The sequence below is a fragment of the Miscanthus floridulus genome, chromosome 7, assembly GCF_019320115.1.
Source record: "Miscanthus floridulus cultivar M001 chromosome 7, ASM1932011v1, whole genome shotgun sequence".
Taxonomy (NCBI): domain Eukaryota; kingdom Viridiplantae; phylum Streptophyta; class Magnoliopsida; order Poales; family Poaceae; genus Miscanthus; species Miscanthus floridulus.
This window is the reverse complement of record NC_089586.1, coordinates 8,996,734-9,012,623: the sequence shown is the minus strand read 5'-3', so window position 1 is coordinate 9,012,623 and position 15,890 is coordinate 8,996,734. Positions and strand designations below refer to the sequence as shown.

The following is a 15,890-nucleotide window of genomic DNA, read 5'->3' as shown; positions in this document are numbered from 1 at the left end:
GGACACAACTTGAGCAATAAATAACAAAGGAATACCTAGAGTCGCCGGCTAGAAGATCTGGTAGAGGTGTGCAGCAAGGCTGACCTATGACTACCTGATCTGCCCAATGTTTTGAGCATTGGCCGCCACATCACTACGGACTCCCTGCAATTCTTCCCTGGTGGCAAGCTTATGGCAAAAGGTAATTGAAAAAAGGAAGCTTCAAGCAAGTGTTGTATAATACTTAAGTTGGAGAGCAAAATATTCAGAAAGGCGGCTCATGGGAAAATGGCACAACAATGAACTCAAGTTGGGAACAAAATGCTAGTGCTACGAATGATTCTGGTGACTGGGGAGGCTGGGGTAGTGGAGTTGGAGCTGCTGCAAAGCCAGCAGATCAAAATAATTCATGGAAAGTGCATGCTAAGGTGCTGGACAATTCCACTGATTGGGGAGGCTGGAGTAGTGGAGGTGGAGCGGCTATAAAGCCAGCAGATCAAGATAATTCATGGGAAGTGCATGCTACGGTGCAGGACAATTCCACTGATTGGGGAGTTCATCATTTCCTAAGTTACAGAAATTATTTCACACAACCACAGAACAGCAGTGACATGCTTAAGCAAGTTGCATCATAATAAGAGCACTTAGTTGCAGCCCAAATTAGCATATCTAATTTTTCTCAAAGACACAGTAGCCGGGGCTCAGAAACTAAAGATCTTATATGATATAGTGTAGGACAAGGTTAACTGACAGTAGCCAGGGCTCAAGTTGCATACATACTTATCCCATGGACAAGGTTAACTGACAGACCCAAGTCCCCGATACCCTACTGTATTGCAACAAATTCTAAAAATAAACTGCACAGTTCAATAAGAGCCAAACCTGATCCAATCTGAACAAACATTCAAGTCATAACTCTTAGCATCAATTGCAGCACAAAAACAGAGCTTGTATCAGCACATCTACCATACACTAAGAAAAACACTAAAGACAGCTATGATACAAATCAGAGAGCATCCTATTGAAGTCAAATGTTGAGAGAATCACACTTTGAGGTGCTACGCCAATTAGCGATTTCACAAAAATAAGCTCATATTTATCAAGTGCAAGCAGTCGGTTCTTACTACTGATTCTACAGTTGGGGTCATCAAAAGTTGAGAAATCAAGTGCCAATCTCAGACTCTGAAAAGGTTAGAACAATGTCAGTCCAATTCAAAATCAGTAAGGTATGCACTAGTAGAAGTGTACAGTCTGATCTTAGTGGCTCATCAATGACTAATATAAAGCAAGAACTAATAAGTAATAACATATAAAGCAAGATACAGATCATGGTATGTATACCACAAACTTTCTATATCAGTTGACTTCAGTTTATTAATTGGACAATTATAAACACTAGGAGCATGCTTTCCTCGATTCATGTAATAAAGATGGTGATCAAATGATGTAGTATTCAACACATTGGCCTCAGATATCAGTTGCTCCTTGATTGACCTTGAGCTTGGAGCATAAGAAACAGAGTAAGAAACAAAGCTCCAATACCTCAACACAAGCTCAAGGTCATCAGTTCTTGGCATGCTTAATATGATATCATCATTGGCAAAGTAAGTGAGGCCTTAGCTTAACGATATGTTGGTATAATTTCCAGATACTCAATCATAGGTGGCTGCCAAGGCAAAAAACAGATAGAAGAAAACTAAGGTAATGTCCCATGGTTTGATAATAGTCATGAGAATCATACAGAATGCACAAAAAACAAATTGCAGCCACCTCAGAGTTTATTTTTCATGTTGCATCATTGGCCAAATAGATATCAAGAGTTTGAACATCATAGTCATATCAAGAGATTGAACATCAGTGTCATAAATTCTAGATGCTTCAACAAAAAGAACCCTCACTAGAATCAGAGCTATGGACTTAAGCAAGACGCGGCTGCCACACCATAGGGTGCTCCTCCAGTGCCTAGGGTTAAGTAAACATCGTCGACCAAGGCACTTTGCTCAGTTTGTAAATCGGACTTGGCATCATCATGTGCAAAATCTAGGCGACAACACATGTGTACAACAAATAAGAGGTGCACATCACACAGATCTGAGGGCGGAACAAGACAAAAGCAAATGTAAACATGTAGATCAACAAAAATGTCACCCAGATCTAAGTATGTAAGAACATGAACCCTAATATCAGTGGACGACAAACAAAATCCACAAACGATTCAACAGAAATCACCGCACAGAGAGGGGTAGGAGATGGGGGCAGGTGAGATATACTGTTGGAGCACTGGAGGACCAACACGAATCCGCTGGTGGAGGTTGACTGTATAGGTCAAGCAAGCTCGATGGGGAGGAAGAGGAGAGAGCGCACCAAACCAGAGGAGGAAGGAGAGGTGCGAAATGGGGGCGGTAACCCTAGCCCAGGCCCCAGGACGACAAGATCTCCCACGCAAGATGAAATCGTTCCCGCCAAGCATCGCGGCATACAAGACCGAGAGGGAAGGAGAAATCGAGAAGATATGCGTGCGGGATGGTGGAGGGGAAAGGTATGGAGAGGAGCAGGCATATGGTGCGAGCCGGGAGGCAGATCTGGTGGAGGAGGGGGTGATGGCCTCACCGGTGGAGGAGGGGGTGGTCGCCGCGACGGTGGAAGAGAGGAGGGGGAGACAGATCTAGGGGTGGCGGGCGGCGAAGCTCCTTGGTGCGGCAGGAGGCAGATCTGGGGGAGGAGGCGCCGCCATCCGGCCTTGCACAGGCAGCCACCGCCGTCTTCTGAGGGAAGGTAGGGGAGGAGTTGTAGTGGAGGAGGGGGTGGTGGCCTCACCGGTGGAGGAGGGGGTGGCCACCGTGACGGTGGAAGAGAGGAGGGGGTGGCCGCTGCGAGACCTAGGAGCGACGGGAGTGCGGGCGTGGTCTCGGACGGGTGCGGGCGGCGCGTTTGGGATAGAGATGAGCGGCCGCGTCTGGAGATAGGTTTAGGGTTTTTTTCTGTGTATATAGTTTTTCTGTGCGTGTATCTAGTTTTTCTGTGAGTTTTGAAAAGACCGACGGAATAATGTCAATTTTTCTGTGTATTGACACGCACAGAAAAATCACGCAATTTTTCTATGGGTTTTCAAATATTTCTGTCGGGATTTTTGAAACGCACAGAAAAATTACGAATTTTTCTGTGTGTATAGAGAAACACGCACAGAAAAATTCATCACCTACAGAAGTATTCAAGTTTCCAGTAGTGCACGTTGCGCGGCCGTGGGGGCTCAAACCTATGACCTTAGGTCTCGCACGTTCGTACCCTAATTAACCACTTCACCCATACAACACTTGTTTGAATGTTGGTTCTCCTCATTTTATATTCATCCGGTTTTGAAATAAGTATTTGGAACCCTAAATAAATTTAAATGAAAAATTGTCAACTACAAAGTTTTATAACTTTTCGAGATCTATAACTTTGGTTTTGGTCGTTTCTCTATCAGAGATCGTTTGAAAAAGTTGAATTTCAAATGTAAGAAATTCAAACGTAATTTTTCATGCATAGATGAATTCAACTGGAAACAATTGTCAACTACAAGTTGCATAACTTTTTGAGATCTACGTACAACTTTTATCTTGGTCATTTCTCCACCCAAGGTTGTTTAAAAAAAAATCAAATTTGAAATGTGATAAATTCACATATAATTTTCCTTAGATAGATTATTTCAGATGAAAAATTTGTCAAATACAAATTTATATAACTTCTCGAGATCTACTACTTTTGTTTTGGTTGTTTCAACATCATATCCGAGGTCATTTTAAAAATTTGAATTTCAAATGTAAAAAATCCAAACGTAGTTTTCCATGCATAGATGAATTCAAAAGAAAAAAGTGGTCTACTATAAAATTGCATAGACCTACAACTTTTTTTTGGTCATTTCTCCATCTAAAGTCGTTTGAAAAATTCAAATTTTAGTATGCAGCTCCTATTTTAAGAGGCGGCTCAAATCAATTTCTAGAGATCCATTTGTAGAGGCGATTGGGAATAGAGCCATGTCTAATAGTGGTATTTGTCGGTTTAGAGGTTACTCTGGAGGCGGCTGTATCTTGACCGATCTCTAAAAAAAGCCTCCATTGCTGATTTTTTTAATAGTGTTAGCACCTTCTGGAAGAAAAGAATTTAGCCACAGCTCCAAAATGGAAGTGGTAGAAGCATGGTTTACTTTTTCCAAATAAAAATAAGATATGCTTTAAACAAAGCAGAAGGGGGCAGGCAATCACTCTACACTACCGGAATCCTCAAATTTGCCGAGTGTTTTTATGTTTGCCGAGTGTATTCCCTCGGGCACTTGGCGAACAAGATCTTTGCCGAGTGATGAGATAAAAAAACTCGGCAAAAAAAACACTCGGCAAAGATTCGGTTTGCCGAGTGTAAAAAAACACTCGGCAAAGAGAGGGTTTGCTGAGTGTAAAAAAACACTCAACAAATAAATAAAATATTTTTTCTGGAAAAGAAGAAGAAGAAAAAATGAAAAAAAAACTTTGCCAAGTCCTCATATCTAGAACACTCGGCAAAGAAGAAAAAAAATAAAAAAAACTTTGCCGAGTGCCCCGATCATGACACTCGGCAAACAAAAAAATATCCTATATCCCGTCCGTGTTCCCTGCCTGCCCCTCAAGCCTCCTGTTCTCCCTCCCATAGCAGCGCCCATCCATCCCCTCCGCCGCCTCCTTCCACCTCAGCGCCCCCCTCTGGCCCGGCTGCTCCATCCCGTGGGCCAGATCCACCGCCGGCGGGCAGGCCCCTGCCGTATTTGGCCTCCCGCCGGCGGCCTCCCCCACCGCTCCCCTCCCCTCCGCCGCCTCCCTCCACCTCAGCGCCCCCTCCGGCCCGACTGCTCCATCCCGTGGGCCAGATCCACTGCCGGCGGGCAGGTCCATGCCGTATCTGGCCTCCTGCCGGCGGCCTCCCCCACCGTCGGCTCCCACCCCAACCATTCCTGTCGAGATTTCCCGGCGCCTGATCTCCATCAAGGCTCCAAGACGTCGGATCTCCGACCTCGACGACGTCCTGGACCTCTAGGACAGCCAGGACGCCAGAGCTGCAGCCCTTCCCGCCGACAGCGCTGGCATAGACGGGCCCTGGTGCGGCAACCCCGGCGTGGTGGCGGCGCGGATCTAGTGGTGCGGTCATCCCGACGAGGTAGGCCCTCCTCCTCCTCCTTGATCTAGGGTTCTGGCGAGCTTTTCTCCTCTCTCTCCCAACTCCGATCCAGCGCAGGGAGGATGGCGCAGGGAGGCCAATGAGACCGTGGGGAGGTGGCGCGGCTGCATCGGGCGTCGCGGGGAGGACGGCGTGGCTGCGGGGAGGTGACATGGGTGGTGGTGGAGGTGGTGGCATGGATGGAGTGGTGGTGGCGGCGGCGGAGCAGGAGGTGGTGGTGGCGTTCGGTGACTGGTGGTTGTTTTTTTATTTTTTTCAAAAAATGTTTGCCGAGTGATTTTGGGGCACGCCGAGTGCCCGACAAAAAACACTCGGCAAAACAGTGTTTGCCGATAAAACGTTTGCCGAATGTCGTTTACCGAGTGTAACACTGGGTAAACGGTTTGCCGAGTGTTTTGGGGGCTTTGCCGAGTGCCCCTGACACTCGGCAAACCTCCTGTATCCCGTAGTTTTAGTTTCAAATGAGCAAGAATCGATCACGTACAAGAACACAATCATTTTGGTAAAGAGAAACCATATTACATTATTCCGGAGCTTATTATTATTGTCTACTACAAAACTACTCACATGGATCAAGTAAGCTCGAACTATAAATGCAAATGACATTCCAGAACCTGAGTCTCTCTTTGGATATTTCTCGTCGAAGACTAAGAATTTAGCTCAAATTTGGACCGCTAATATGTGGACGGCTGTGTCTGGAGGCCGAAGCCAAACGGGAACAATGGATCGTAGTGCGCGTCACCGACGTTCATTGGCAGCTGATCCACCGAGCGGAACCACGTCCTCGACAGCTTCCCCGTGAACCCGTAGTCGCCGAACAGCACGTCGCTGACGCCCTGCCCCTCCGTCCCCGGCAGCCACGCCGCCACCAGCGCGTCGATGATATCGATGAATGGCTCAACCACCAGCGGCCGGCCGGAGACGAGCACCACGACGCACCTGATGCTGCCGCAAACATTCTGGATGATGTCCGTCCCGGGGGCAGGGATGGTCAGGTTCAGGTTGTCGCCGAACGTCTCGGCGTAGGGAGGCTCGCCGACGACGATGATAGTCTCGGATCTCAATCACGCACTGTATGTGGCTGGATCGAATGAAAGAAATCGATGAACACGAAGAAAAGATGGGCAACCGCCACGATGGCGCCAGGGTGACAGCGCCCATTTTCGCTTTTAATGGTTTTCAACACACTGAACCTAACCGGCCTTTTTTACAATGCATAACTCGACACCTCAATGACCCAGCTACTTATACCGTAGCTAATGCACACGATTATAAAAGCAACAACTGCTTAAACACACTCTGAACATGACTAAAAATACACTATGCAGATAACTGCAGTGTCGTGGGCGCGGTCACCGCTAGCCTCCCGCTGCACCTTGATTCAAACTGAGTCTTGGCGCCTTGCTTGACCAACTGCTCCATGACACGTCGCTGCTCTAGGTGTTCCCAATCAGTGTGACCAGGATTACACCAACAAGTTCCCCCCTAAGCCTGGGGCACACTGAGGTTTCTGATCCCAATCAGATGGCTCATGACTGACAGCTTCACAGCAGGCATGGCCTTGGTCAGAATGTCTGCTTTCTGCTCCTCAGTTCCCACCCTCTTCACCACAATCTGCCCTCTTTCAACACATTCTCTAATGAAGTGATACTTCAAATCAATGTGCTTACTCCTCCCATGAAACACTGGATTTTTCATGAGGGCTATTGCTGAATTGTTGTCCACAAATAAAGTAACAGGCTTAGGATCTTGCTTTGTAATCTCACTGATCAGGTTTCTAAGCTATAGTGCTTGCTTGGCTGCTGCAGTGGCTGCCATAAACTCTGATTCACAAGAAGAAAGTGACACTGTTTTTTGTTTCTGAGAGCACCAAGTGATCAAGTTCTCATTCAAATAGAATGTCATTCATCCAGTGCTTCTTCTCTCCACTGTATCACCCCCCATGATCACTATCAGAGTAGCCAATGAGCTTGTCTGCACTCCCACCTTGGACATACACCAGCCCAAAGTCCACTGTGCCTTTCAAGTATCTCAAGATCTGTTTGACAACTTTGGCATGCATCACTGTGGGTTTTTCCATGAACCTGCTAGCAACTCCCACAGAGTAAGACAGATCAGGCCTACTGTGTAGTAAGTATCTTAGGCACCCAATCATCCTTCTATACTCTGTTGAGTCCACTGGTTGTCCACCTTTGTCAGCATTAAGCTTGCATCCAGGTTCCGTAGGGAATTTAGTTGAGTTACAGTCACTCATACCAAATTGATCCAACACCTTTCTAGCATATCCACTCTGTTTCATAGTGATGAAATCTTCCCTCTGCTCCACCTCAATCCCAAGGTAGTAGCTTAGCAGCCCCAAATTAGTCATTTCAAATTCATTCATCATTTGTCTCTTGAACAGGTTGATCTCATCTGGATTTCCTCCAGTCACGATTAGGTCATCTACATAGACACCCAAAATGATTGCATCAACACTAGTACCCCTAGTATACACTGCTTGTTCACTTAGACATCTTCTGAAATTCAACTTCCTTAGACTTTTGTCAAGTTTGACATTCCAAGCCCTAGGAGCTTGCTTGAGACCATAGAGAGCTTTGCTCAACCTGAATACCTCATTTTCTTTCCCTTTCACTTCATACCCTTCAGGCTGTGACACATAAACTTCTTCCTCTAGATCTCCATGTAAGAATGCAGATTTCACATCAAGATGATGAATCTTCCAACCATTGTTAGCTGCAAATGCAAGCACAGTTCTGATTGTATCTAGTCTGCTAATAGGAGCAAACACCTCCTCAAAGTCAATGCCATACTTCTGCACATAACCCTTTGCAACTAGCCTGGCCTTGTACTTCACCACCTCACCATCTGAATTCCTTTTCAACTTATAAACCCACTTGAGGCCAATGGGTTTCTTTCCCACAGGTAACTTGACCAGTTCCCATGTCCTGTTCTTTTCAATGGATTCTATTTCTCTATCCATTGCTTCAATCCACTCTTGATGACCAGCAGCTTCTGCATATCCAGTTGGTTCTCCTGTCTCCACCAACAAGGCTTCCACATCAGAGTCCATCAACTCTATTTCTGAGGTACCATCATATATTTCCTCTAAGTTTCTGAATCTGATGGGACCACTATCATCAGTTGAAGTAGGAGTGGAATTGTCTCCATGAACAGCATTATGTTGTGGTGTCACCATGCCATCACTGAAATCAACAGGCTCCTGAACAATCTGTTCTCCTTGCTGTGCAGGTGACTGTGGTAATTCAGCTCCACTGTCAACACTGACAAATGCATCATCTGCCTCTTCTTCCTGTGCTACTGCATCATTGACACCAAAGTCAACATAGTCATATTCAAAATCATTTTCAACTATGACTTCACTAGACACATTTTGGCCCATAGCTGATTCCTAGGTCCACACTTTCTTTTCTTCAAACACAACATCCCTACTGACAACAATCTTGTTGTTTTTAGGATCATACATTCTGTGTGCTTTGCTTCCTTCTTCAACCCCAAAATAAACCAACTGCTTACTTCTATCATCAAGTTTCTTTAGATGGGGTGTTGATATTTTTGTGTGACCAACACACCCAAACACTCTCAAATGACCTAAACTAGGCTTCCTCCCTGTCCAATCCTCATATGGAGTCATGTCACCCAGCTTCTTGGTTGGCAACCTATTCAGCAGATAAACTGCTTGCCTGACAGCTTCTCCCCAATACCTTCCTGGTATTTTCATGCTCTTAAGCAGAGCCCTAGCCATCTCCATCACAGACCTGTTCCTCCTCTCCACCACTCCATTTTGTTGAGGAGTGTAAGGTGCTGTGAGCTGCCTTTTGATCCTAGCTTGTTCACAAACCTTTGCCAAGACACCTGACAGAAATTCCCCACCCCTATCAGATCTAAGAACTTTCACCTTGCACCCAGTGAAATTCTCTACCTTTGCTTTATACTTGACAAATACATCACAAGCTTGATCCTTGCTCTGCAACATGTAAGCTTGCATCCACCTAGAATGGTCATCAACCAATAGCATAAAATATTTGTTTCCTCCTACTGTCTCTGGTGATATAGGCCCACACAGGTCAACATGAACCAGCATAAGCTTCTCAGTTGACTGCCACTGTGAGGCCTTAGGAAATGGACTCCTAGTTTGTTTTGCTGAAATGCAATCACTACAAACTTGTTCAGGATGACTGATCTCAGGCACCCCAACTGCCATTTTCTTACTAACCAGCTGTTTCAAAGATCTGAAATTCACATGGCCTAACCTCCCATGCTAGAGCCAAGCCAAATCATCAATGCATGCTAGTAAGCTTTCAGGTTCTACAGTTTCAAGCTCAATCTTGTAAAGTCTATTCTGTGTCCTAGGTACACTCATGATCAATCTGTCAGGATGTTTCTCTGAAACTTCTAGCACATTTTCATCAAGCATAACTCTGTGTCCTAGCTTAGTTAACTGACCTAGACTGATTAAATTGCTTCTTAACTTTGGAATGTAGTAACATCAGATAACACCCATTGATCACCCTTCTTCCCTTGGAACACTACAGTACCTTTACCCATGATTTCTACTGTAGAACCATCCCCAAATCTTACCTTGCCAGAAATAGCACTGTTCAGATCTCTGAATTTCTTGTGATCACCAGTCATGTCGGTTGCTTGCTCCATTGTCCAAGTACCACACATTGCTTGATGGATCACCTCCACCAGTCAGATGAAGTCCAGGCTGTACTTTGGCTTCATTCAGAAACAGTTTCTGAATCCTGTCCTCTGAAGAACACTGTAGCCGATCCGGCAATACAGTTTCTGCCAACAGAACTGCAGGCTCCCTCTCCACCTTGACAAGGTGAGCTTCCTCCTTCTTCTTCTCACCCGGGCATCGATTGGCGTAATGCCCATAGGCATGGCATTTGAAGCATTTGATGTGACTCTTGTCACGCTTCCCATTGCCATCCTTCCCGGCATCAGCTCCCCCGCCACAGGCCACTGCTGCCTCCACCGCGCCCACGGCCTCGCCCACGCCAACTGCTTTCTCCTCTCTTCCCCTTCCCGAGGAATCACCATCAGATTGCTTCTGCCTCGCCTCCCACTCAGCCTGAGTTAGGAGGACCTGGCCTTTCACTGGACGAGCACCACTGCTGCCCCGCCGCGTCCGCTCTTCGAAGGCCTTCAGGCGCCCTACTGCTTCATCGAATGCAAGAGTCTTCAGATCAAAGAACTGTTCGATTCCTGCCACGACGGTGAGGTACCGATCGGGCACGATGTCAAACAGTTTCTTCACCAGATCTGCGTCGGTGATGTTCCCCCCAAGCTGCTACTCTTGACTGACAGTGCCGTCAGTCTCCCCACAACTTGATCCAGTGGATCATCATCCTTCATCTCGACTGCATCGAATTCGCTCTTCAAAGTCTGCAGCCGAGCATCTCTGACTCGATCTAGCACCGACGAAACGCGCCTTCAGGGAGTCCCACACCTCCTTCCCTAACTTCTTCTTCGCAACTTGCATCAAGATGTCATTCGGGAATGCACTGAAGAAGGTGCGCCTTCACCTTCCGATCCTTCGCGTCCAGCTTCACCTTCTCCGCCGCGGTCGGCGCCGCAGCTTCCGGATCTGGCTCAACCACCTCCCACTCCTCCCGATCCTCCATGATCGCCTGAACTCGAATGCACCAACTGGTGTAATTCGAGCTCGTCAGGGTTGGGTAAACCTGGCGCGCTTCCCCGCCGCCTCGCGCCCCATCCCCGCCGTCGCTGCCGCTGGCGACGATCGACATGGACCTAATCTGGAGTGTCTCTGCGCGTGATTAAGGCTCTGATACCAGATGATAGTCTCGGATCTCAATCACGCACTGTATGTGGCTGGATCGAATGAAAGAAATCGATGAACACGAAGAACAGATGGGCAACCGCCACGATGGCGCCAGGGTGACAGCGCCCCTTTTCGCTTTTAATGGTTTTCAACACACTGAACCTAACCGGCCTTTTTTACAATGCATAACTCGACACCTCAATGACCCAGCTACTTATACCGTAGCTAATGCACACGATTATAAAAGCAACAACTGCTTAAACACACTCTGAACATGACTAAAAATACACTATGCAGATAACTGCAGTGTCGTGGGCGCGGTCACCGCTAGCCTCCCGCTGCACCTTGATTCAAACTGAGTCTTGGCGCCTTGCTTGACCAACTGCTCCATGCCACGTCGCTGCTCCAGGTGTTCCCAATCAGTGTGACCAGGATTACACAACAGACGACGATGGCGTAGTCGAACAGGGGCTTGTTCTGCTGGACGAAGTCCGCGTCGGGGTTCTCGGAGTAGACGACGTCGGTGCCGGGGGCGACGGCGCGCAGGATGCTGTCGAGGATGGTGGTCCCGGCGGTGAGGTTGTTCCCCGTGAGGCCCTGCCAGGTGATGGTCCAGCCGCCGCACTGGCTGCCGAGATCGTCAGCGTGGCTGCCGGCGACCAGGACGCTGCCGCCGTAGGAGAGCTTCTTGGGCAGCGGCAGCAGCGGCTTGGCGCCGGGCTTGCTGTTCTTGAGGAGGACGAGGGACTTGCGCACGGCCTCGCGCGCCAGGTCGCGGTGCTCCTGCTTGCCGAGCTCCCCGACGAGGCTGGTGTCGGCGTAGGGGTTCTCGAAGAGACCCATGGTGAATTTGACCCGGAGGATGTGGCGGACGGCGTCGTCGATGCGGCTCATCGGGATGGTGCCGTTCTGCACCAGCAACGTGAGGTCGTCGATGAACTCCGTGTACGTGTAGGGGATCATCACCATGTCAATTACGGCGAGGATGCCCAGCTTGATGGACAGAAGGTAGTCAGCGTGATCTGGGGTCGTGATCATGGTTCTAAATAGCGGGCTATAGCGTCCGCAATAGCGGGATATAGCGGTTGAGCAGGGCAGCCGCTAGGCATCGACACTTTTCGCGCTATGAGATCGCTGACGCTAATAGCGGCCAGTAGCGCGCGAAATCCGCTAAATCAAGGTTCATTTAGCGCCGCTATCCAACCAAAATTGACATGGGCTTTGAATTCTGTTGGGCTAAAATCGTGCAGGCCCAAAACAACTCGATAGAGCTGGTGGATTGAGCTGCGTTGTCATTCTTCTTGAAATCTCAGCGACCACAAGTGTTGGCGGCGGCGACGACGACGTCGGTGGCGGCGGGCGGCTGCGAGCCTGCGACTTGGCCTGAGGTACGAAACAGGAGCTGCAAGCCATGAGGAAGATGCGGACGCAGCCACCTTGGGCCATCTGCGCGCTGGCCAGGTATTGTCAGCAGCCTTCGATTAGATTAGATCTGATTTGGTTCTTTCTGAACAAAGCAATACCGATGAGCATCTCTGTACTCAAGTTCGTGATTAAACTATACCGATGAGCATCTCTGCATCTCTGAACTTTTGATTTATGTTCAGGATGAAAAAAAATTCATGATGGAAAAAAAATGCAGAAGTCCATCTTATTATGTCAGTGATTTCTGTTGCCCATCTTATTATGGCAGTGATTTCTGTTGCCGTTGCTCATACTGCCAACATTCATACTTGATTAGATTTATGTGAGTTGATTAATGATGCCTGCTTTGTCAATTTTTTATACCTGAGACATGATGGTCGGCATCTTAATACCTAATACTTGACATATTTTTTCTCAGCGGCTAAATGGCTTAGCCCGCTATGTAGCCCGCTATAGCTTTTCTTAGCCTTTGATTTAGGCAGCCGCTAAGGGGTTTAGCCCGCTATTTAAAACATTGGTCGTGATCCTGTCAAGCCCTTGCCAATCCGAGATGATGAAGCCCTGAAGTAAACAATTAAATTAAATACATACAGTTCAATTCATTTTATTTATGCCTCAACAATTGACTTCAACGTGGAGTACCCTAAAGCGGAGCCTGTTCTTGAGGTGGTCGGTGACGAGGAAGTGGTTGGCGTGCATCTTGACGCCGTTCCAGCTGGAGAAGGAGACCATGACGGTGGAGACGCCCCGGATGACGGCGTTGTAGTAGGGCGGCATGTGCACGGCCATCAGCTCGTGGAAGGACGCCACCGTGTTGCCCTCGTTCACGCCCTTGGTGGTGCCGCCGTCGCCGACGTAGTGCTTGGAGCACGCCGCCACGTTGCGCTGCCCGGCGACGTATGGCGCGCCGGGGCGGCCGCCGCTCGCCGGGATCTCGCCCTGGAACCCGGAGCTGATGGAGGTCATGTTCCGGACCACCCCCGGGTGCTCGCTGAAGCTCTCGTAGCACCGCCCCCACCGAGGGTCTCTGCACACCGCGACGCAAGGAGCGAAGACGTAGGGGATGCCGGTGGCCCTGACCTCCAGAGCTACAGAAGCTCCAATCATCTGTGCTAGCTCTGGGTCCCTGAACCGAATAAACATGCAACTCGATCAGATTTGTTTAATTATGTGATGATGAAAATTATATGTTATTACACACTTGATTTGTTTTAGGTCCAGATTCACAAAGAAACTCGGCAAACATTTTGATTTTCCTTTTTCCTTGTAATTTATTTTTGGCGAATAAATTGAAGCACACGTACGTACGTACGTACGTACCTGGTGCAGCCGAGTCCGATGTTGTGTGGGAAGATGGTGGCCTTGTAGACGTTGCCGTGGCCGTGGACGGCGTCGATGCCGTAGATGATGGGGATCCCGAGCCGCGTCGACAGTGCGCCGCTCTGCATCCCGTTCACCATCTTCACCCACGCCTCCGGCGGCGCGTTCTTCGCCGGCACGCTGCCGCCGCCGCTGAGCACGCTGCCTGCACGGCCCGGACGCATGCATGGCTTCAGGATCTCGCACGTGTTTACCATACATGCATTAAACTAGGACGTACGTACGATTCAACTCTAGTTTAATTATTTTAAGGAGCCACGTTACGTTACGTTGACTGGGAAACTTTATTTACCCATACCAACGTCGTCTGGCACGCAGTATTATCAATACCATAAAAAAAATCAAGTGGCCGGCCTAGACTAACTAAAGCACAAAGGTTTATGATAATATATATCATCAAATGCTAATAATCTCTCTCCCATCAATCTGGCAGATCTGAATAGTTTTAATTTACGCTAAATACTGGTGACTGTTGCAAGCATGTATATATATATAGATATTATAGGCCTAAGTGTGGCCTTCGTTTGACGTTTATTCGAACTTGCTTAGAGTTACCAAGCTCAATGGCCCAAACTATAGACAAAAGCAAAAGCAAGGACTACACGGCCAAAATATATATACATACTCACCAGTACATAGTTTTCACGTCATTAAACAGAGTTTTCGTGCACCCATAATTACTGTTTGACTACTATTAACCTGGCCAAATAAAGTTCAATATAATGCTCTATTGCAGTATCTAACCCGTCCGTCAGTGCTGCTGATAGCTACTAGCTGCATCCAGAGCTATATATGGCCCGTTTGGGACTTCTCACATCCATGTTTTTCTTCTCCGCTCGCAACTTTTGCTATCCAAACAGGGACACCTTTACGAACATCGCTCTAAAAAAAAGCAGAGTTCAAGGTCAACTACCTCTAGGTTTTTTGTGGAGCTACTTCATGACATAGTTGGTGGAATATGATTGGTTTTGGTGGACTTGAGCAGTGCCAAACAGCTGAATCGAGTAGTCACGCGCATTCGAGGTCTATCAAGCTACTAGCTACGAATGACAAGATGCACGTACGCGTACATATATATATATATATATATATATATATATATATATATATATATATATATATATATATATATATATATATATATATATATATACATACACACATACTCGGATATAGTGGCATACATACACATACCTATGAGGTACTTGTTGACGACGTCGGCGGTGGAGTTCTCCCGCTCGATCTGCGACATCTTACTACCTCAGATCTGGACATCACTGTCGGTTCAAAAACCCACTTCACTGGTGGATTTTGAACCGACAGTGACATACCGGCAGTGATGGGGGGTTGACATCACTGTCGGTCCTTAAAAACCGACCCTGATCTACAGGAAATAGTATCGATTCCTGGCTCCGCCCGGCAGTGTCCAGTTGAACAACACTGTCGGTTTATAGTGCCAACCGACAGTGACGGTTGCTTTAAGAGTGTCGGTTCTTGGCTCAAGCCAGCAGTATTGAGCAAGCCTACACTGTCGGTTCATGTATTAAACCAACAGTATTGTAGTAAATATCAGTGTCGGTTCATGGATCAAACCGGTAGTGTTCTTGTAACTATCAGTGTCGGTTCATGGTTCAAGCCGGCAGTATTGAGCAAGACAACACTGTCGGTTTGCTTCTAACCGGCAGTGATGGTTACGATAACACTGCCGGTTTGTTGCTAACCAGCGGTGATGGCCCATTCGTATTTTATTGTTTTATAATTTATTTTAATTTATATTTGTTCGTAGAATCGAGTTTCGCTTTATATATGCTACGTAGATGACATGTTCATCAATATTAAACGTTACAAATGTTACGATTACAATTCAAATGTTCTTATCCACGTCTCGGTCCCTCAAAATAAAAAAGAAATGTTCTTGGACTTCACACATGCTTCTCATACTTCTTACAATAATCCGGCGAGCCGCTCTGGGTCATACTAGTCCTTGTACTTCACGGATTGTGTAATGAAAAATACCCCATCTTTTTTCAATATCTCGGCTAAGATGAATTTTACCAGCTCCGATTGTAGTGTGACGATCTCCATGTCTAGCAGCCTTTCGTGCTTA

General features: G+C 47.3%; 1 protein-coding gene across 1 annotated transcript; it reads right to left on the bottom strand.

The window, feature by feature from the left end:
• Positions 1-5,839: 5,839 nt before the first annotated feature.
• LOC136462489 (uncharacterized) lies at positions 5,840-15,035 on the bottom strand. Its single transcript, XM_066461583.1, has 6 exons — positions 14,978-15,035; positions 13,724-13,928; positions 13,046-13,529; positions 12,930-12,964; positions 11,429-12,014; positions 5,840-6,218 (listed from the first exon to the last, which is right to left on the bottom strand). Exons 1-6 carry the CDS (start codon positions 15,033-15,035, stop codon positions 5,841-5,843), a joined length of 1,746 nt encoding a protein of 581 aa, XP_066317680.1. The 3' UTR covers position 5,840.
• Positions 15,036-15,890: the final 855 nt, after the last annotated feature.

What these genes read in the sequence shown, in the direction of transcription:
- LOC136462489 (XM_066461583.1), bottom strand. Translation starts at nt 15,035, where the DNA reads ATGTCGCAGATCGAGCGGGAGAACTCCACCGCCGACGTCGTCAACAAG. An exon ending in CGTCAACAAGTACCTCATAG is followed by an intron (nt 13,929 to 14,977) that starts GTATGTGTATGT and finishes CGGGCCGTGCAG; the next exon opens with GCAGCGTGCTCAGCGGCGGC. An exon ending in CCCTGTTCGACTACGCCATC is followed by an intron (nt 6,219 to 11,428) that starts GTCGTCTGTTGT and finishes TTGAGATCCGAG; the next exon opens with ACTATCATCGTCGTCGGCGA.